This window comes from Bombina bombina, chromosome 1 (genome assembly GCF_027579735.1).
Source record: "Bombina bombina isolate aBomBom1 chromosome 1, aBomBom1.pri, whole genome shotgun sequence".
NCBI lineage: Eukaryota > Metazoa > Chordata > Amphibia > Anura > Bombinatoridae > Bombina > Bombina bombina.
In genome coordinates this window covers 1,286,726,767-1,286,750,602 of record NC_069499.1, presented here as the reverse complement: position 1 = coordinate 1,286,750,602, position 23,836 = coordinate 1,286,726,767, and the positions used below count along the sequence as shown (strand labels likewise).

The window sequence follows — 23,836 nt, the reverse complement described above, 5'->3', positions numbered from 1 at the left end:
GATGTTAAATACTAAATAGATTTCAAGCACTTTCCTCTAATTTTGGAACTTAGGAGATGCTGCATGTATCTGAAGAATAGTTTCTGCACAAATGTATGTCAGCACCACAATGTAATGAAATCTAGATTTCAACATAACAGCACCCATGAATGAAGGGAAGCGGGGAATAAACGCAATACTATACTTATAAAATGTATTTAGTGTTTAAGCCCTTTGCTACCGGGAATTTCAGAAAAATACTTGCCCAAACAACCAGAACATGTTTTTGCATCTTTTATATCACTCCATTTAAACAGAAATCGAGCCTTGTTTGTTTGTTTGTTTTATATTTGCCTATCAAAAAAAATAATATATATTTGATTGAGATAGAGATATATATAGATAGATAGATAGATAGATAGATAGATAGATAGATAGATATGGGTAGACTACCCAAGGTATTGCTCTAGGCCCACCGTTTTGTTGCCAAATTTTCACAAACTTTGGGTTACTCACTGAAATGATTTACATACAGCTTGTGCAGTCATAACACAAATGGTTGTAAAAGCTTCTACAAGATCCCCTTTGCTCAGAAATAGCAGACATGCATGGCGTTGCCATTGCTTTTTTGTAATTAGAAGGATAATTGCCGTTGTGCTCCACACTTCTAATATTCCCGGCAGTGAAGGGGTTACTTAGCTAGCAGGGGTAAATTTTATTGTAGTGTAGGTATTACCATCCCACCAAACTGATCCCTAGCTGATGCCTCCCAAACACCTCTCTCCTCACAACCTCCACTGGTCACCACCATCTTAGGTACTGGCAGACAGTCTGCAAGCATGCAGTTTTAGAGCAGTTTTTTTTTTTGCACTGTAGGTATACCCTCAATGCTCCCACCTCCCTGAACCCTCCCAAACAACCCTCTAAACCTTTTATAAAAATGTTTCTCTGTAGTTTAGGGAAATTACTCACCCTCTCAAAGCAATTGTTCCTACAGACCCCCCTCCCATTAACTTTTTATGTAGAGTAAGGAACCCTAGAGAACTCTGTAGCATAAAATACCCTCCACTTCCTCCCCCTCCTACGATGCACTGAGCACACACTTTCTCCCTTCCCTCCCACACCACCCATGGCATCACTGCAAACCCATACAGAAAGTGAGAGTGTTACTGTCTGTATCGGTGATCTGCCTTTATATGGTAAAGGGAGAACGATCTCCACTGAATTGGCTTTAAGGGTTAATCTCCCTTCAATCAAATGTTTAATCCCTTTATAGTGGTTATACACAGGTTAATGCAAGCAATAGAGCAATAATAAAACGCACTATTACATTAGAGTGTTTTATTTTTGTACTTATGTCGCTATAAAACAGTGCACAATTGGGGTAACAACAGTAAACAAGAATTTAACTAGAGTCAAGTCTTGTCACCTTGACCTTATGTATAAAATGCCCATTCTGACTTTGCTTCTCCGTGCAGGTGTTTACCTTGGATTCTAGGGTGCAAAGAACTATAGAGTAATCAGTTGAAGATAAAGAATTGGTGTTAAAGGGACAGTAAAGATCAAATTAAATTTTCACGATTTAAATAGAGCATGCACTTTTAAACAACTTTCCCATTTACTTATATTATCTAATTTGCTTTGTTGTCTTGGTATTCTTTGTTGAAGACTAAACCTAGGTAGGCGGATAGGAGCGCGCACAAACAGCAGTGTTTGTGTATAACTCTGCTATAAACAATGCTGCAAACACTGCTGCTTGAGCTCAACTATGATTACTCTTTAACAAAGGATACCAAGAGAAGTAAGCAAAATTGATAATAGAAGTAAATTGGAAAGTAGTTTAAAATGTTATGCTTTTGACTTTACTGTCCCTTTAAAAGGGATATTATAATGATATTCTAATGCAAAAAAATATATGACCCAGTTTGTTAGAACATGTAATTGTTTGCATTAGCAAACTTAATTCACAAGAAAATGTTTAAATATATTTACTTTCATTATGTATTTTGCTTGATTTTCCTGTGATTTAACTAAGAAAACTGCAATCATCGCAGAAACAAATATAAGAGAAACATACTTTAGATTAGTGTTTTTCTATTTGCAGTCCACCAAACCTACTAACACAGAGATGTTAAGTTATTGGGTAAAGCAGGTTGGTAACCATGGTTACAGAGCTATTGATTCTTTCACATGTGTTCTGGTTTAGACATCTTTAAAATCTGGCCTATTCGTGACTCATGATAACGAAAAACTGAAGATATTTTAAAACATGTATCATGTACCTAGATATTCTATTATTTTGCAATGCATCCTTGGGGCGCGATCAAATATACGGCGCAGGTTTCGGCGCAAGCGTGGGAACCCGCGCCGCCCGTAATTTCACCTTGCACATCGGGGTATTACATATAATGCGCCGTTAGATGCTAAAGTGGCGTAAGTAGGACAAACTGGCGATCTTCTGAAATGTGCGCAAATACACATTTTAGTCGTCGCAAGTAACTTACGCCAGTATTTTATCCACGGAAAGTGTCAATAAAGAGTAGTTTTATGCAAATTAGGCTAACACTTGTAAAAATGAACCGCGATTTCATATAAAAATGCGACACGTAATTACGCTATACAAAATTCATATATAAACCCATATATAAAGAGATGAAGGTAATACAATTATGATTTCCCATTGTTCTCTCCTCCAAGTATTGTTGATTGTTTTGAGAATAAATTTAAAGTAAATAAGCAAGTATATGTCCACAATGTGATAAAGTAACAAGCTCAATCCATTTGATTATGTTGTGGCTTCAAACTATTCTACACAACTAAACCTTAAAAAACCAATATCATAGTATACTGTCCCTTTAACCTTGAGATGCTGCTTAAATGTATGTGTTTGTTAAGTCTTTCAGGGAGTTACGTTGCTTTTTTAGTCAGTGCAAGGGTTCCTGCGTCTGCAATTTGTGGCGAGATAAGAATGGAGTAGATTCTCTGAATTCTGCGCGCATAAGTCCTTACGCTGTATATTGGATACCAAATTGCGCGTCTGTTCTGTGTTAGTCTATGGGTAAAAAAAATACGTCCGAAGGGTGAAATATACACGCATAACTTGTATGCTACGCCGTATATGTACTACCAAAATCGCGTAAAATCTGGCATCGCCGGCTTTTGCGGGCGACGCTGCATATGTAATGGAGGCCTTGGTATATATCTATATATACTTTACTGTCCTTTTAAGTTAAATAGTTGAGATGAACAGCATACAAAGAAGAAACAAAGTCCAGAAAACCCCAAAGCTACCCTGTGATAAGTTTTTTTTAAGGAAAAAAGGACCAGTGTATGGTTAATTATTTCATTCAATCAAGACCAGGGCAAAGAAGAGAGTGAAGCAATTTCTGTATCTATACTTAATAAATTAAAAAAGTGTTTGCTGTAAGAATATCAGATATCCTGGGCTGAGCAAAGGTTTGTGAGTTAACTTATCTCAAACTCTAGATTTCACCCTTTAAAAATATTTTCTTACATATCTCAATCACAGCGCTATAGGCCCTACAAAACCATTCTTGCTGGCTATCTAAATTAAATGTACAGTACCTGCTCTGACCCAGAAATGCCTAGTTTTATTGGCCCATGTGCAACAAATATTGCAACTTGTGAAAGGATAAAAAAATGAAACAAGCATATAATGACAATGGCGAGGCTAAGCTATTTCTGCATTCCTAATAAGTAAGGAAGCACAGAAATAGCCCTATGAAGGCAACCCCGGACAAGCTATCACAGGGACAGGGCACACGAGGCAGTGTGCCCAGATCCAGAACTTTTCTTCCCTTTCTGCAATGAGTTTTTTTTAGTGAAACATTTTCTGCAGGTCATTTTGAAATAAAATAAAATGTTTAACTAGGCAGTTACACTAAAGCAACAGCTCAATTGCAATGTGTTGATTAACTGGAGAATAAAGCAATGTTTAAAGTTTTATAATATAGTGCAGCAGTTGAAAATTGAATTGCAAATTAGTTGCAGAGAAAAAATAATTGTTAGGTTTTAAAATGTCTTGTGAAAAAATCCCTGAGAGCCAGTCAACAATAAATGCACTACTGCTTTGCAGCGTTGCTCCATATTTGACTGTTTTCTTCAAACAGCACTTTGTTCTGGATACACTGTGTTAAGGAAAACTTACACAGTGCAGCCAGAGCACAGTGCTGTTTTAAGATGCAAAGCAGCACTGCAAAAGAGCCATTAGTTCCTGCATGTGTCCCATTCTTTCTGCAGACATGCTGCATTTTCTGATCTAAGATTACAGCATGATCTGCCTTAGAGGCAGTGTGTACATGCTGTTGCTAGATGCCTACATGCGAGACAGCTAGTTACAGTAAAATTAAGCCTATATACTGGAATACAGCAATGCATGCTGGTATCAGGGTCACTGGGCTATCACTGAATACATAAAGAGTGAGGCAGTCCAGTGAAGCACAAAAAAGTCCCACCATGGCCAAACCCAAATATCCGTGCACTGCTTACAGTGCAGCAAAAACATTTTTTTTGCTGAGTATTCACTATGGGGCCGAATTATCAATGTGCGGACAGACATGATCCGCTGTAGCGATCATGTCCGCCACACATCGATAAATGCCGACAGCATACGCTGTCTGAATTTATCATAGCACAAGCATTTCACTAGAAATGCTTGTGCAATGCTGACCCCTGCAGATTCGCAGTCAATCGGCCTGCTAGCAGGGGGTTTCAATCAACCCAATCGTATGCGATCGGACGGATTGCTGTCTGCCGCCTCAGAAGTAGCGGACAAGTTAAGGAGCAGCAGCCTTAAGACCGCTGCTTCTTAACTCCTGTTTTCGGCGAGCCTGAAGGCTCACGCAGAAACAGATGCATTGGGGCTGATTGACTGGTTGATAAATTGGCCCCTATGCATAACACATATACATTCCTTCTCACTCTTAAACACAAAGACATACACAAAAACATTGAGACATCAAGACACACACATCACCACATTCTGCCACTCCATTCAGAGAATCACTCCTATAACCCTTCTGTCAACCGTAGCATAGCATTTTAATAAAGTAAAGTCTATTTTCTCCAAATATAGAGATTTTAACTTCTATAAACAGAGAGGAGGCAATCCTATAGCTAACAGAATATATCCTTGTCTATTTTACACATTTTTTTTAGTTTCACTGTTTTTTTATGCAGTGGTAAGTTAAATCAGATAATGAAATAAGTGCCGATTCAGATTTTTCTAACTAACCTTTATCCTACTTTGTGGCTTTATCTATATTTTTTTAACTTCTCTAAAATAAAATCAGGAATTAAACGCTTTTGCAACTCTTTTTAGAAAATCTGTACACTCAGATCAAACTACTTTCATTTCATTTATAAAAATAATGATTTTAAGCATATATTTTTTTTTATCGCCAGCTTCATAATAATTAACAGTGTTCGCCACAGAAAATGTTTCCAGCTGGGTGGCATTATGAAGTAGCCGGGTGGGGGCAGTGTACTATTTTTTAAAAGTATATTATTTTCAGCTATCTAAAGCACAAAAGAGTTGCATAATTTAATATAAATGTATTAAATGTTAATTTGTACAATTTTTTTTATTTTTTTTAAATAATGGCTAATTTTAGATTAAATATTGGCTAAAATTTTATCTGAGTGGTCATAAAAATCAGCTGGGTGGTGCACCCACTAAAAACAGGAAATCTCAAGAACAGTAGTTGACTATCCTTTATTCAGATCACAAAGATACATTTAAAATAAATTGAGTACAACCCCAGAGCTGGAACTTTTAGTGATAGGTTAAAGGACGAGGGGCTCCCGGCCATCTCTCTGAAGGGATCTGGACGCCTCAATAATTACATATAAACCCCTATGTGAATTTGACTTGCCAGTGATAGGTGGTTTGGAGGTGAAGGTTTAGTTTAACAATTACAAAATGTTTGGAGGTTTGCTGTTTCTGTTATAATACAATTACAATGTTGTTCTGATATGTTTTTCTCCCTTCTGGCCCCTCTCCTTTTTCTTTTTGGAGAATTTTTCCTCTCTTTTTCCAAAGAGGGGAGAAGGGACAATAAGGAAGGTTACAGTAGTTTATCTAGCTAAATATTATATGATATTTGCCACGAGGCGATGTCTCGCGGTGCTCTTTGGTAAATTTTTCCCCCTTTGTTGTTTTTTTTTTACTCCCCTTTCTTTTAAATCTATACTAAAGTTTAGTCAAGACCAATTTAAAGGGAGATGGAGAATTGTATTTACCTAACTGAAGTTGTATCAGTTTTATTAATTAGTTTGTGTTTTTTTTTTGTTATTTTGTCTTAATGCTTAACAATGCTTGTATTTGCCTTACCACTCAGAAAGAAGGTCAAGATCGACAGAGCTGGGGGGGGGATAGATCAGCATCTGAAATTCCAGGAGGGTCTTGAGAGATGGAGTCGGATTCATTATAACACCGGGGTAAGATAAGAATGACTAACAACATACATCTTATTTCACACAACGCTAGGGGTCTCAACTCAGATATTAAACGCAGAACAGCTATGTCCCAATATGATAGGTTGAAAGCTAATTTGATATTCCTTCAAGAGACACACTTCACCAGTTCTATTATCCCCAAATATTGGTCTAAACAATTCCCCCAACACTACCATTCAGTAACAGACAGCAAAAAAAGGGGGGTCTCTATACTAATACATCATTCGCTAAACTTTGTCACGAAGGAAGTCTTAAGGGATGGGGAAGGTAGATATTTGATAGTTAGGGGGTCGATTCAGGGGAAGGAGGTCACATTATGTAACATTTACGCCCCAAATGAAAAGCAAGACCTATTTCTTGGACAGGTGGCCCAGATGCTTACTCAGTGGTCTCATCTAGAATATTTTTTTGGGGGGGGATTTTAATTTGCCCATTCAAATCATTGAATCAGATAGAGACACCACAATGCAAAGGTTAGATCGATCAGACGAGCTTTAGCGGCCCACAATGTGATAGATTCATGGGAATCACTTTATGGTGTGACTACAGACTCCACATTCTACTCTTTTGCTCACAAGACATACTCCAGACTAGATTATGTATACCTTAGTCAAATACTCATACCTAATTTACAGACCTCTTCTATACATGCGTGTGCTTGGTCCGACCATTCTATAGTCAGTGTTGAAATTTCTGGGATTCTTGGACAGAGTAACAGTCGATCTTGGACATTTGACCCGAACATACTTAAAAACCAGGCCACTCAAGATTCGCTGTTAAAGGCCCTGACTGAGTACTGGTCCATAAATACAGATTCCACCGCTAACCCGCTCTTCACTTGGGCAGCACATAAACCATTCATTAGAGGCCTACTCATTAAAGCCAAAGCCGCACATAATAAAGCTGCACGACTAAGAACAGATCAATTACAGATAGAGATAAATATTTTGACTACACAACACCAACGTACTTCTTCCCCAAAAACATTCAAACTTCTTCAAGAGAAAAGACGGGAACTGTCTGAGATTATGTCAGCTTCCTCCCTCAGGGCTTCTCAGAGATTAAGAGCCCATTATTATATTTATTCAAATAAGCCAGATAAGTATCTGGCTCATAAGTTACAAGAAAAAATTAGATCTTTTACGATCCCCTCCATTCAGACAGTCGAAGGCCCATTCACATCAAACCCACAGGAAATTACAGACACTTTCGCTAGATACTACCAAGCTTTATACGACGGAAAGAAAACCAATCCAGCGGTACAGACTGAGACACTTAGGGAACAATTCCTAAAAGAGGCCCAACTCCCCCTAATTGATAAAGAAGCCTTAAAGAAACTAAATGCAGACATTACACCAAATGAAATCTTAGACGCAATTAAAGATCTAAAACCAGGTAAAGCCGCAGGCCCCGATGGGTTTTCGGGAGAGTATTATGGGTTATTTAAGAAGGCGCTAATTCCACATCTACTCAAATTTTGTAATGATATAATGTCAGGAAGGAACATACCCCTAGATATTCTACATGCCAGGATAGTGGTGATCCCCAAACCGGGTAAAAATTCTAAACTATGCAAAAGCTACCGCCCTATCTCATTAATAAACCAGGACATAAAGATTTTTACAAAAATTTTGGCCAATAGGTTAAAAATACACTTACCCTCTCTTGTCCATCCAGACCAGGTAGGATTCATTATGAATAGAGAAGCACCCGACAATGTTAGAAGGACTGTGGACTTGACTGACTACTTGGAAAGGACCAAAACGCCTTCTCTGCTCCTCTCTTTGGACGCGGAGAAGGCGTTCGACAGGGTGGACTGGGACTATATGTTCGAGGTATTAGGAGGATTTGGACTTAAGGGCCCCTTTATGAAAGCTATTAGAAACATTTATTCCTCACCTACGGCAGTGATAAGAGCAGCGGGGTATCAATCAAGCCCCATCGCAATCCGGGGAGGTACTAGACAGGGATGCCCTTTGTCCCCATTAATTTTTGCACTATGTATAGAGCCCCTGGCGGCAAAGATTAGGCTTTCTCCAGACATACACGGAGTCAAGATCAAACAAAAAGAATACAAACTCTCGCTTTTCGCGGACGACATTCTTCTGATCCTAACAAAACCCTTGATTTCGTTACCGCATTTATATAATACTCTTCAGGAGTTTTCTGATATTTCAGGATACAAAGTTAACCTGGATAAATGTGAAGGATTACCCATAGCTCTCCCGAATCATACTCGTAAATTAATAGATACAAACTTCACACTGACTTGAGCGAAAAGGGCGATACAGTATTTAGGAGTTAAATTATCACATGACTATAAGGATCTGTTCAAATTAAATTATGTTCCATTATTTAAAAGAATTAGATCGGATTTACATAAATGGAAGAGCAAACAATTTTCGTGGTTTGGTCATCTCTCGGCCATTAAAATGACGATTCTACCGAAGATACTTTACCTTTTTAGAGCCCTACCTATTAAGATCCCAGCCCCGGATTTACTGAGATTACAGCAGGAAATAACGAGTTTTTTGAGGGGTAATAAATTAGCTAGGATAGCCTCAAAGACTTTGCAGCAACATAAAACAGTAGGGGGGGGGGTAGGCATGCCGAACTTAATGGATTATTACCAGGCAGCTAGGTTAGTTCAGGACTTGCTATTACACAAAGGGTCCGATGAAATAGTATGGACGACAATAGAAGCTGACATAGAGGGAAACAATAAATCGTCTGTTTTACTGTGGAACACCCCCAAAGGACACCCCACTCCCGAAACTAATCTATCAGCCTTTAGGGACTCGGTGAAATCTTGGACAGTGCTAACTGAATCTCTCCAGTTGCTACCTTTAGACTCTGTGACAAGACCGATTATAACACTACTCCCGAGCGAGTCACAGGTACAAATGGGAAAATGGGAAAATAAGGGGCTCTATAGGGTGGCAGATTTTTTGTCAGAAGGGAAACTCATTACGTTTACACAGGCACAAGACAGATTAGACCCCCATAGACTTCACTGGTTCATATATCTGCAAATCTCATCCGCAATACACAGATACCTTCATCTCCCCTTCACAAGAGGACTAACCCCACTGGAACACTTTATAATTAACAAACAAAGAGATAAAAAAATGATTTCCTGCTTGTATATAGCTATACAAAAAGCGAGATATAATACAAGACCCCCTTTAGTAGACAGATGGGTGAAAGATTTAGGGACCGACTTAACAGCGGAAGACTGGATAGCCATAACTCGAGACTCAGGTAGAGGCATGATTAGTACCGACTTCAAGGAGAATTGTATCAAGTCTACTTTCAGATGGTACTTGACCCCGACTCAGACCTCTCATTATTCACGGGGCTCCTCCAACCAATGCTATAGAGGATGTCAGGAAGTAGGCACATATATCCACATGTGGTGGGACTCTCCCAGGGTCCGACTGATTTGGTCAGAACTCTCGTCCTTGTTGAGTACCATATTATCAGAAGACATTAATCTTTCTATGGCACAAGCCCTACTGAATGAATATATCCCAACATATAACTCAGCTATTAATACCTTTATAAAAACGCTTTGTACAGCTACTAGGATATGTGTAGCAAGGCACTGGAAGGTAGGGATCCCGGCCTGGACTGAGATACTGGACAAAATTAAAGCTACATACTCCATGTCAGAGCAGGCCTCTCTGATTTTGGGGACAAGGGAAAGTTTCCAGAAAGTCTGGTTTTACTGGATTATGAGGGAGAGGAGGAGGGGAGAGTAGGATGGGGGACTAGAAGTATTTATAAGATAGGATAAAAGGGGGGAGACTCGAGGTTAGGGGGCGGTTGCAAGATCACCCTCTCCAGCTCTGTTCGACAAAAATAACATTCTGTATTGCTTTATTTAGATACCGTTCACAGCCACACCTTCTACATCAAGCATTGAATTATGTGTCAAAAATAGGCAAAACCGATTGATAAGACAATCAAAGTTTTAACAGTTTAGAAATGTTTTTCTTAATTGTATATGTTCTTTTAGTTTTTGTTCCCTTTTTCTTTCTTTTTATTTTCGCTTGGGTTCAATATTTTATTTTTTTAAGTATTACTAACTACTTATGTGGTCATATGTACTAAGAGTCGATTAGAAACCCGACCACTGAAGACAACAACTCCAAGTATATTGGTCTCCAGTGATCCGTGATCACCTGGACTCAATAGCTGAGTGCTCCTGAGTACTGACTGATTTTGTGATGTACCGAATATACACGTGAAATGGTACTGATAGATATTGTAACTATAATCGCTTTTTTCTTTATCCTCATGTTGTTGTATATCTCAGGTTGTAAAATGCTTATAATAATAAAAATTATTTCAACTAAAATAAATTGAGTATTTTGGTTGTCTGTAGTCAAATCATATCCAAAATTCTGCCATGTGGAAAATTTCTACTGCATGGAAAATAGTTTTAAAAAGGATATATTTTAACATACTAATGCAAAAATGACATGCCCTAATTTGGTACTGCTTGGCAAATGCAAGGGTTGTAGCCCCTGAGCAGAACACAGCTTTTCATTGGCTTGAATGAATACCTCACTTACTGGCTTTGCATGGGTTAAACACGTAATATCTTGCACTTACAATGCAATGCAAAAATAATATTACAGTAAACTCTCAATTAACCGGCACCCATGGGGATTGGTAGATTCCGGATAAGTGTATTTCTGGTTGCTTGAGAGTTGCTATTAAAAATAGGCCTTACTAGTTCTATAACCCAGATTTTACTATAAACGCTGTATTTACTTGATACTGTATTAATATTTAAATACATACTGTACTTTTGAACTTTGATAATTATCCCTTGAGCCGGGGCACCTTTGTTTTTTCTATTGTGGCAAATCTTTTACATAATTGGTGATTCATGGATCACACGGGCAGGTGCCGGTTGTGGAGAGGTAGAGGCGCACACTAGACGCAAAGTGACGACAGTACGTATCATCACTCTGAGGCAGACTTCAACAGGAAACCTGCTACCGACCGGAAAGGTATTTCATTAGACAGGCAGTAAAAGCGCTCTACCACTGGCCACCGGAGAGGTATTGAGTGTGTACAATACGGCTGGGAAGGGTTAGGGCTCGATTTACCAAAACCCTACGGCTGCAAGTTCTCACAAGAACTTGCTCGCCGTAATTTATCAAGCAGCGGTCACCAGACTGCCGCTTCCTTAACCTCTTCGCCACCTCTAAGGTGGCGAAATTCAATCTCTGCGGTCGAGTCCGACCGAGGAGATTGACAGCTGCTGCCTGCGCGTGATTGGCTGTGCGCGGGCAGGGGGCAGGATTGCACACAAGCTCAAAATTGCGCTCTTGTGCAATGTTGATTATCTGCGGGTAATTTCGCCCCGCCACAGTCAAGCTGAGATGTACAGGGACGCGTATACGTACCCCTGTACGCCTCAGCTTTTATAAATCTAGCCCTTAGTTTAGCAGAAAAGAGTCCTGAGACATCAATTACTGTGCCTGTCTATTGGTCTATCTACAAGATCCGGACTGTTTGTTTGTTATAGAGCACATTTATGTTCTAACACGTTTCCTTTTTTTCCCCGGTTGCTTGAGAGTGCCGGTTGCTTGAGTTCCGGATAACTGAGAGTCTACTGTATATAGCTTAACAAACTAGAGCATGTTAGCCTTGCATGAGCATTTCCAGTTAAAGGGAAATTAAACTTAAAAATGTTCTTGTGTGGTTCAGACAGAGCATACAATTTTTAAAAAAGATTGCAATTTACTTCTATTATCAAATGTGCTTTGTTCCCATGATATTCTGTGTTTAAGAGATACTTAGATAGGTGTCTGGAGCACTACATGGCAGGAAATAATGCTGCCATCTAGTGCTAATGTGCACACTCCTTAGCTTACATCCCTACTTTTCAAATTCAACAAAAGATACCAAGAAAACTAAAAAAATAAATTGATAATACAAATCAATTAGAAAGTGGTTGTATGCTCTATTTGAATCATTAAAGAAAATGTTAAGGTTTCATGTCCCTTTAAAGGGACACTGAACCCAAATTGTTTCTTTCATGATTCAGATAGAGCATGCAATTTTAAGCAACTTTCTAATTTACTCCTATTATCAATTTTTCTTGTTCTCTTTCTTTCTTTATTTGAAAAAGAAGACATCTAAGCTATGAAGCTAGCCAATTGTTGGTTCAGAACCACGGACAGCACTTGTTTATTGGTGGGTGAATTTATCCAACAATCAGCAAGGACAACCCATGTTGTTCACCAAAGTGTCTAAACTTAAATTCTTGCTTTTCAAATAAAGATTCCAAGAGAATGAATAACATTTGATAATAGGAGTAAATTATAAAGTTGCTTAAAATTGCATGCTCTATCTTATTCACAAAAGAAAAATTTTGGGTTAAGTGTTCTTTTAATTTAAGTATTATTATTTATAAAGCGCCAACAGATTCCGCAGCGCTGTCCATGGGTACAAAAATAAAAAGTACAGTACAATACAATATAAGACACCGGGCAAAATTAAACAAATTTAAACAAACAAATACAGGGGGAATTGAGGGCCCTGTTCCTGTGGGAACTTACAATCTAGATGGGTAGGAGGGTGAGAAACAGGAGGTGGAGACTACAATGGTGATAATGATGTTAGTGTGGAGTTAGAAGAGGGCATCTATTAGGAGGAGAGGTTAGGGGAAAGTCTGACAGCTCAAGGAAGTGCGTTCCAGAGGGTTGGTGCCGAATGAGAGAAGTCCTTTAGTCTAGCATGGGAGTAGGTGATGGTAGAAGATGCAAGGAGCAGGTCATTGTTGGATCTTAGGGGGCGGGCTGGAGTATGTTTGTTGATGAGTGAGGACAGGTAGGGAGGGGCTCAGTTGGTAAGGGCTTTGTAGGTCAGGGTGAGAATTTTGAATTTAATCCTGCTGTGAATGGGGAGCCAGTGAAGGGACTCGCAGAGAGGTGCAGCAGATACAGCGTGTTGGGAGAGGTGGATTAGTCTAGCAGAGGCCTTTAAAATGGATTGAAGGGGGGAGAGGCGGGAGAGAGGAAGGCCAGTTAGTAGGTTATTACAGTAGTCGTCGGGAAATTACTAGGGAGTGGATTAGCTGTTTAGTAGTTTCAGCACTCAGAAACGGACGAATTTTGGAGAAAATGCGTAGGTGGTTGTGACAAGATGAAGAGAGCAATTGGATGTGGGGTATGAAGGAAATTGGAGACAAGTGTAACTCCTAGGCAGCGGACTTGGGGTAATGGGGAGATAGTGGTGTCACCAACAGTGATAGCAAAGTTAGAAACTGGAGAAGAATTAGAGGGGGGGATTAGAAGGAGCTCAGTCTTGGACATGTTGATTTTTAGGTGGTGAGAGGCCATCCAGGAAGAAATGCCAGATAAGCAGATACTGATGTGAGAAAGGACAGATGGAGAGACTGCAGGGCTGGATAGAGAGATCTGAGTATCACCCGTATTGAGGTGATAGTTGAAGCCATAGCTACTGATAAGTTTACCCAGTGAGGAAGTATAAATAAAGAGTAGAGGACCCAGAACAGAGCTTTGAGGTACTCCAACAGACAGAGGCAGTAAAGAGGAGTTGTCAGCAAATGACAGAAAAGGAACTATTAGATATTATGAACTTTATAATGCATTTACATTACAGATATGAAGTATAAAAATTATTTATTTTTCATGCTGCACAGAAAGTCTACAACCTCCTTACTGTATAGAACTTGGTAACATTTGATAAAATAGTGTATATATAAAAAAAAAATAGCCTGCAGGGCAACAAGATTATAAACATGAGATCATTTGTTCATGGTGTCCTGAAAGCATCCCGTGTTATATAAAAAGTAAAAAATGTTTGACAACCACATTTCTGTCTTCAATGAGTACGTTATATTACAGCTAAACATATGATGTTTATTGCAAAATACTTGCTTTGTTGTTGACTGACCTATGATGGTTTCTAAAAAACAAAGCCTACAGTAGCATTCACACATGGATTATACAGTGCAGATTAGCCAGCTCAGTGACCTGTATAAACATACAGTATAAGGAAATCCAACACACTGTACAATGTAATTGTTACAATTATTGTGTCATGTATTACTTTATATAATAAACATACAACAGAGAAATGAAAGCATAAACATTTCAGTCGTTCAACATTTATTGGACATAGAATTGATTTTGTTTGGAAAAAACATATTCTAAGGGATGGAAATTGTAATTTGTGCAGCTCTATCAAACATTTCTTAAATTGATTTAACCAAGCTTAAAAGCTCATAAAACCAAGATTGTTTTCATGATTACGAGAGAGCATACAATTTTCTCCTATTGTCAGTGATACTCTAACTATGTGTTTAACCAGTGCAAGGTTGCAGGGCCACTAGTCTTAAAATGACAAGCTCTAATGAATTAGAGCATATAATGTTTTTACTATAATGGCCATTTAAGCCATCAAAAGCACATATTAATTGCATAATATAACATTAAAGGGACACTGAACCCAATTTTTTTCTTTCGTGATTCAGATAGAGCATGCAATTTTAAGCAACTTTCTAATTTACTCCTATTATCAAATTTTCTTCATTCTCTTGGTATCTTTATTTGAAATGCAAGACTGTTAGTTTAGATGCCGGCCCATTTTTGGTGAATAACCTGGGTTATTCTTGCTGATTGGTGGATAAATTTATCCACCAATAAAAAAGTGCTCTCCAGAGTTCTGAACCAAAAAAAAGAAGTTTAGATGCCTTCTTTTATAAATAAATATAGCAATGAACGAAGAAAAATTGATAATAGGAGTAAATTAGAAAGCTGCTTAAAATTGCATGCTCTATATGAATCACAAAAGAAAACATTTGGATTCAGTGTCCTTTAAAGGGACATTCTGGTCAAAATTTAAAGGGACACTGGACCCAATTTGTTTCTTTCATGATTCAGATAGAGAATGAAATTTTAAGCAACTTTCTAATTTACTCCTATTGTTGATTTTTCTTCATTCTCTTGCTATCTTTATTTGAAAAGCAAGAATGTAAGTTTAGAAGTCGGCCCATTTATGGTTCACAACCTGGGCTGTGCTTACTCATTGGTGGCTAAATGCACCCACCAATAAATAAGTGCTGTCCAGGATACTAAACCAAAATTGGCTGGCTCCTTAGCTTAGATGCCTTCTTTTTCAAATAAAGATAGCAAGAGAATGAAGAAAAAATTATAATAGGAGTAAATTAGAAAGTTGCTTAAAACTGTATGCTCTATCTGAATCATGAAAATAACAAATAAAGTTTAGTATCCCTTTAAATGCACATAGATGAATTAGATCTTGGAATAGAAACACATTTGCAATAAACATGCTTCTAGTAAAAGTCCCAGTGGGACTTGTATCATGTAAGCAACTAACAAATTGAATCATTACCAGATGGTACAACACCTTAGGCTCTCTGAGCAAGTACTGTGTTTAAAATGTTGGTGCACAGTGCATACTTAAATACACTTTGGAAACAACTATAGCTTTTATTAGAAGTGTTTTTGCTAATACAGTACAGGTATATTACAAAAAAACTTCTATTCACAACTGAAATGCATCCATGTAGATTCCAATTTTGGCTTGAATGTCCATTTAAATTATTTTAATGATAATTTGTGCAATAAACATTAGCTAATTTTATGTTAATATTGGCTACAATTTCAGGTGGCGAGTAAAATCAGCTGGGTGGTGTGCTTATTAAATAGGTCATGGGAGAACATATGTACAGCACATATGTTTTATGCACCACTACAGTGATCATTAGAGCCTTGAAATATGGAATAGCAGTACCTACTTTCATAAGCTATAATATATATATATATATATATATATATATACTGTACAGTCAGGTGGCATCATGAGATAACCGGGTGGGTGCAGTGTAATACTTTGCAATATTATAGCATTTTCTTCTATTTATAAACAACATTACTTAACCGATGCATATGCAATGCATATATTAATTGTATAATTTAACCAATTGATTTAATGATAATTTGGGCAACAAACTGACAAAATCTAATATTAGCTTGTTGGATTGAATTTGAAATTACATTTTACTTTTTCATTAAGTTCACAGTTTCCAACCCACTACTTTAACTTTAGTTTTCTCTTAATTTCTTTACAGGAATTAAAACTAATGTATAAAATAAAACAACTCCAACATGACTACAAGGTAACTATATAAAGATAGCGACGATCATAATAATTGGTACAAAATTATTTCAAATAGCAAGAATCAGTCAGCATTACCTTACTATTATTAACAGGGGAGTGTTAGTATTGTTGTATTAAAATATTTCTAATTAAACATTCCACTCTTTCATTTGCTACTGTTTCTATACTTTATAACCTGCCTCCTGCCTGCACCTAGATCTCCCATTCTCCACTTCACCCTGCCTGCAATAGGTGATACTATGACTGGAACACTCACCCCTCTGCTCCTGACATGTTGCCTCTCGGACTTTGTCTGTCACATGACGCGTCAGCTGACTTAGTCATCTGAGTAAAGGGAAGCTTGCGTTCCAAGCCTCATTTCTGTATTGAAACTTTATTTTTGATTGGGTAGTTTGCTGTACGATATTTTATTTTACCAGTCAGAAAGCAAGTTTTTACACCTTGCTAGAGGCTTATGTAGGTAAATACGAATCTGTGTCAATGTAATAAATATATGTAATATAATTATTACCATTTACTCTGTATACGTAGTTTGCTTTAAAATGGTATATTGTTGGAAACGCTTACGAATTACACAGAGAAGCATTGGTGGGGTGAAATTTCAGCTCAGATACTACTCGAGACATAGTAGCTTTAGTTTGAAAACGCATACTGTATTGTAAATTTTGCAGCCAATATTTTTTTCCCTTTTTCTTGAATAGTCCAATCTCCACTTATGTTTTGACCACAGACCATGGAAAAATAATTCAACTAAAATAAATAATGGATGGATGCATGGATGATAGATTGAGTCTAGAGCAGGAATTTCAGTGCTGTCTTATGCAAAACCGAAGCTAAAACTCTGTGCAGCTGAGTAATAAAAAACTCACCGCAAAGAAGAGGTTGCCTAGGCAACTAGGAGTTGTTTCCCCTTTGAATCAAGTGCGGAATGTGTCATGAACTCGTAATATGAGCAGATCTACCTGCATTAAACTATGGTTTCCTGAGAACAGAAGCACTAAATTATCTATTTTAAAAAGAAACTAATACAGTGCTAATTCTGACAACAGAAAAGCAAAGCTTATAGGCAGGTCTGCTCACATATTACCTTGGAAGGAGCATTTCTTATTCATGAAGCACATGACTCCACACAGCAGTTTTTAACAATAATATATATATATATATATATATATATATATATATATATATATATATATATATATATATATATATATATATACAGTATTTAAAATACCAGTGACTTATTCAGAAAAGTTAAAATATATGAAAGGGCAAGGTTGGCACCCGTTAGTTTGCCATAGAAACACGTTGGGGCAGTCTGAAAATATGTGTATTGTATTAAAGGGACATTCAACACTAAATCAATGTTAGATAGTGTCATGAGATGCAGGACATATGCAGGACACAGCAATGATGGTACAACTCTATTTTATTGCAGAGCATAACAATACACATCTAGTCAGGTTGATTGTACTAAACTAACTGCGACACAGACACCGGACCTAAGCCCCGCCCACAAACTAGTGACATCACATCCTGCTCTCATCACATCTTCCCCTTTTTCAAAGGCAAAGTATACATTTGCATATAATAAATAACAAGGTACACCAACAGGGTATACAACAACATTTTTGTTTTGAACTTTATATAGATAGATTAGAAAACATGAACAAATAAATTACATCCTGACTTGGACATCGGGGTAGACTACCCTAGTCCACAGTGACCATGGGATTATTCTGCCCATACTTCCGGTCACTGTTCTAGCTAAAGTCAGTCCCTGTATCGGGCCGGAAGTTTCACCACTCTTCCGCTTGATGTAACTTTGCATGAACTGTCCTCTGATACAGAAGATGGTGAACAAGAGTCTGCTGGAGGCAAAGATATATCCCCGCTGTGATCTTGCTGAGGGGAAGGCACCTCTCTTAGAACAGGGGATCCCACCGGCGGTGGTACTGAGGTATCCGGTTCCAGACTCTCAGGTACAGACTGAAGATGTCTTCGGTTACGGCGTGTAACCGTCCCTCCCTCTGTAAGGACTGTGTAAGACCTTGGTTCTGGAGAGCGGCCCACTACCGTAGCAGGCTTCTTCCATTTCTTCTCATCATCCAGTTTAATTCTGACACTTTGGCCCGCTTTCAGTTCCTGTAAAGGCCTGACAGAATGTCTCCTGTCGTAGAAGAAACGATAACCCTTTTTGGCCTCTTCATCCCTCCTAAGGACTTCGTCCCGAGGAACAGGGCCAGGCGGCTTGAAGACACCCACTGAGGGTAAAGTGGTGCGAATCTGGCGTCCTAGCATCAGCTGTGCCGGGCTAAACCCGGTGGCTTGAATGGGCGTTGCCCTGTATGACAAGAGGGCTAGGTATTTATTCAAAATAATAATGCAATGTAGGTCCAGGTTGTGGACTCTACCCGGAATTTTTTTTTTTTTTTTTTTTTCACATGTAAACACATTTACACATTTAGACTATTTTTCAGTAAGTCTAGTTACATTTATTAGCACTGAATCTCACACATTATAAATCACAGTTCTATAAGTTGCAAATCTACTCTGTTATTTGCACACATTATAGTTTATTGCCCTGTACTATTATCACATTTCTTTCACTTTTTGGTCTTATTTTTAGAACAACATGTATATTAGAGTCTAATAGTATCTCACTAGCAGCCGCATATTTGTATAAATAAGAACATAGTATAATCAATTTTTTATTAATTAACATTTTTTTTGTAGGCTCAGGTTGTGGACTCTTCCCATATTAGGCTGTCCCCTTCTAAACATAACAACTATGCTATGCATGTGGGCTGTATTAGCCTAGCCCTGATTGGCTTTGTGGTCATCCCTTAACAATTGATGATAGGTCCTCAGTGGCCCTGTGACTTATGATGTATAAGGAAGTAAACCATGTGTCAGGAAGTAAATCACTCTTAGGATCAGACAAACTTAGAGCAAATTGTACATTGCTGATCTGAATGAAAAAAGGTATTTTTAAAAACATATGTCAAAAGTCATAATTAGAGGCAATAATGGCAATAAGATTATTATAATGCACACATTGCTTAATATCTTTCTATTTATATACATATCTGTAATTAAGCATAGAATGCACATAGGTTCCGTTTTGACAAATATATTGTATTTTAACATTTTATTTTGACTTTTGTTTTTACAGTTTTAATACAGAGGTAATGTGGGTCAAGTTTTAGTAATTTTATTTTAAAGGAATATATATGTCTATGATAAGACCTTGTTCACAAGATTGGATAGACTCATTATGTTAACCCTTATGTGTATATATGTGTGTGTATGTGTGTGTATATATATGTGTGTGTATGTGTGTATATATGTGTATATATATATGTGTATGTATGTGTGTATGTATATATATATATATATGTATATATATATATGTATGTATTTATGTGTGTGTATGTATATATACTCATTCTCATGATTAATTTTTTAAAATGTTTTTAGATGTTTAGAGATTGTTATTCTATTTTGTTTATTATGTCAGTGGTTATATTGAGACCAATTAGGTCTTAGTACACCTGGTTGGGTGTGTCAGGTGTTAATGAACTGGGATTGGTCATATGTTTCTATTTAAGCCAGTACTCTCATTGTATCAATAGAAGCCTGATGAAACAGACAGCAGTCTGAGAAACGCGTTGCTTGTTCTTTTAATATCTAGTGTCATGAGACACTGAGATTTTCATTTTATTAATAAAAATTGGTTTTATGTAAACCTCTTTGTGAGAGTCTGAGCTCTGTCAGTCCGGCAAGACATTGGAGAAACCAGTTTCCTTGCAGTGTCAGTGAGCTGGGACACTGTGAGATCCCAGTCTGTTTGATTTAGCACAATTGGGTGCTGCTCCACTTGTGAGTACCTTTTTGATTACCTAACAAATCTCTTTCACCAACTGTATTACACTAGGAGGCGCCTTTGTCTTTTTGTGATTTTTTTTCACAGAGAAAACTTGCTCTTAGGTACGGCTCAGATTGCTTTAGAATGAATTTTGTTGTTTGAACTGCCCTTTCAGCCATTCCGTTGGCCTGCGGATAATGTGGACTTGACGTGGAATGTACAAAATCATATTCCCTGCTGAAAGCACTGAACTCTGTAGAAGCGAACTGCATACCATTATCACTCACCAGCTCCATTGGAATGCCCCAGCGGGCGAACAAGCTCTTCAGGCGAATGATAACAGCCTGACTTGTGATATAATTCAGGGGTGCAATTTCCAAATACCTGAAATAGTAGTCGATCACAACAAGAAACTTTTTCCCGTGCAGTTCACACAAATCAGCAGCTATTTTCTGCCACGGCCCCGCAGGCAGCGGAGTAGACATCAAGGGCTCCCTTCTCTGAGTAGGCCGGCGTTCCCGGCAAAAGGCACATTTAGACACGTGATTTGCAATGTCGGAGCTGATCCCAGGCCACCACACAGCTGTAGCTGCTCTCTCTCTGCACTTTGTAATGCCTAAGTGGCCATCATGAATCCTGTTTAACATCTCTTTCCTCATGCTGACAGGAATTACAATGCAGTCTTGGAGCAGCACCAACCCCTCCAGCTCCGTGAGCTGCGACCTCTCTGGCTGGTAAGCACTTAAAGACATCCAGGCTGCCCGGCTCTCGGGCCAGCCTTCTCTTATGTACCTTATAACTTCTTGCAGATCTGTGTCCAAATATGTCTCTTTCTTTATCTCTTCCAGTTTCCTTGAAGAAATAGACTTAGAGGCCAGAACTGAATCAACATACACTTTCACATCCGATTCTGTGGAGGATTCTTCAGCAGCAGCCAGCGGGAGCCTGGATAGTGTATCTGCCACAACCAGCTGTTTCCCCGGCACATGCACTGCCTGAACATTAAACCTGAGCAGTCTCATTAAAAGTCTCTGGCATCTCAAGGGTGTTTTGTCAATGTCATAAGAATTGATTAGAGGGACTAGCGGTTTGTGGTCAGTTTCCAGACTAAATTTCTCCAAACCCACTAGATAACGCTGAAAGCGCACACAGGCCCAAACTGCAGCCAGGCACTCTTTCTCAATTTGAGCGTATTTTGACTCCGCAGCCGTCAGTGTGCGGGAACAGTAGGCAATGGGCTGTAGTTTGTTGTCATTCAGCTGCAGGAGTGCAGCCCCCAACCCATAACTGCTTGCATCAGCACTAACCACAGTCTTTTTTGAAGGGTTGTAGAACCCCAGCACTGGGGCAGACCCCAGCAGGGACTTGGCATGCAGGAACGCTTTTTCTTGTGAGGGTCCCCAGACCCAGGCAACATCTTTCTTAAGCAACTCTGTGACAGGGTGTAAAACTGTTGATAAATCTGGAAGAAACTTGCCCACGTAGTTTACAAGGCCCAATATCTGTATCAGCTCATGCACATCCGAAGGCCTTTTCATCTGTTCAATAGCACAAATTTTCTCGGGGTCTGGCTTGATGCCATCCCCGTTGATGATATGCCCAAAGTAGCATAATTCAGTTTTCCTAAAATGAAATTTTTCTTTATTCAGCTTCAGCCCAGACTCTTTGATAGCCTGTAGCACACAACTTAAACGCTGATCATGCTCCTCCACTGTAGACCCATACACTAGAATGTCGTCCATGACGACCTCTGTGCCCACGTGGTCACTCAGGAGAGAACTAATTTCCCTTTGAAAGATTTCAGGAGCGGAGGATATCCCAAAGGGGAGTCTGCAGAAGCAGAACCGACCTACCGGTGTGATAAAGGTAGTCAGTTTGCGGCACTTTGGATCCAGGGGGATCTGCCAAAAGCCGCTAGAAGCGTCTAACGTGGAAAAGAACTTCGCCCCAGCCAACTTTGGAGCTATATCTTCTAATGTCGGCAGCACAAATCTCTCTCTCTTTACTGCTTCATTCAACCTTTTCAGGTCCACACAGATGCGCACCTTTCCGTTTTTCTTTGCAACTGGAACAATGGGGGCACACCAATCAGTCGCTTCGACAACCTCTTCAATAACCCCCATAGACTTCATGCGCATAAGCTCTTTCTCCACTTGAGGCATGAGCGGGAACGGGATTCTACGAGGGGTAGAAATACTGTATGGGACTGCGTCACTTTTAAGTGCTATACGGACAGGTTTGCAGTTCAGTAGGCCCAACTCGCCAAACATATCTTCGGAAATCTCATTCACTCTGGCCACGAGGCCCAAGTCACAGGCTGCTTTTCTGCTCAATAAACTGTTAACACACTGACCTCGGATCACATGCACCCACATGGTAAACTTCCTTTGCTTGTACTCACAGCTGGCAAGAAATTTCCCCACACAATCAATGCGGCCACCAGGACTATGGACATTTGTAGTAACCTTCGCCAGCTGGGGCTGTCGAGGCAGTTTCATAAATTCAGCAAAAGACATTACAGTGATATCTGCTCCTGTGTCAATCTTAAAATCAACTTTGGCTCCCATTACAGTAAAAGTAACTTTCCAATCTTCCTCTGAGCTTGTCCGTTCCACAACAGACCCCACAAAAGACACTTCCTGACCCTCCTGGTCACTGTCCACCTGCATCTCCTTAATGTATTCAGTTTTACACACCACTTCAAAATGGCCTATTCTGTTGCATTTTCTGCATCTTCTATCTCTGGCCGGGCATATAGCACTCTGATCATGAGCCCGGTAGCACCGTGTGCATCGGCCATGTTGCGCCCATCCACTTCTAGGCCTTTCCAATACTTTAGATCTACCGCTCACACTGTGCCTTTCACTACCAGTTTTTCTAGACTGTTGCACTTCATCCACAATACTCTCAGACCTCAGATCAGCACTTTGCTTTTTCACCAGTTCACTCTGGCGGGCCATCCTAATAGCCCCGTCTAACGTTAAATCAGGCTCTAACTGCAGCTTCAGGGAGACTTCAGCATCTGCAATTCCAATAACTATTCTGTCTCTGATTTGCTCTTCTTTAGCAACACCAAACTCACAGAATTCAGCTAATTCATACAGGCTGCGCACAAATGACTCCACAGATTCTTCCACACGCTGATTACGTTTGTGAAAACAAGCTCTCTCATGAATCACATTTCTTTTGGGCACAAAGTGGGCACTGAGTTTATCCATAACTATATCAAAGTTAAATTCTTCCCCTTCTTAGAAAATAAAAGCATTGAACACTGGCTCCACATCTTTCCCCATAGAGTATAAAAGAGAATTAACTTGTACTTCA

At 38.9% G+C, this 23,836-nt stretch overlaps 1 protein-coding gene across 1 annotated transcript in view; it reads right to left on the bottom strand.

The window, feature by feature from the left end:
* The window catches only part of PEPD (peptidase D), a 999,359-nt gene extending 982,428 nt beyond the window's left edge, over positions 1-16,931 (bottom strand). Inside the window, exon 1 of the mRNA XM_053701517.1 lies at positions 16,901-16,931. Coding sequence (XP_053557492.1) covers positions 16,901-16,917 — 17 coding nt within the window. The 5' untranslated portion in view covers positions 16,918-16,931. The remainder of the gene's footprint in view (positions 1-16,900) is intronic.
* Between the last annotated feature and the right edge of the window lie 6,905 nt (positions 16,932-23,836).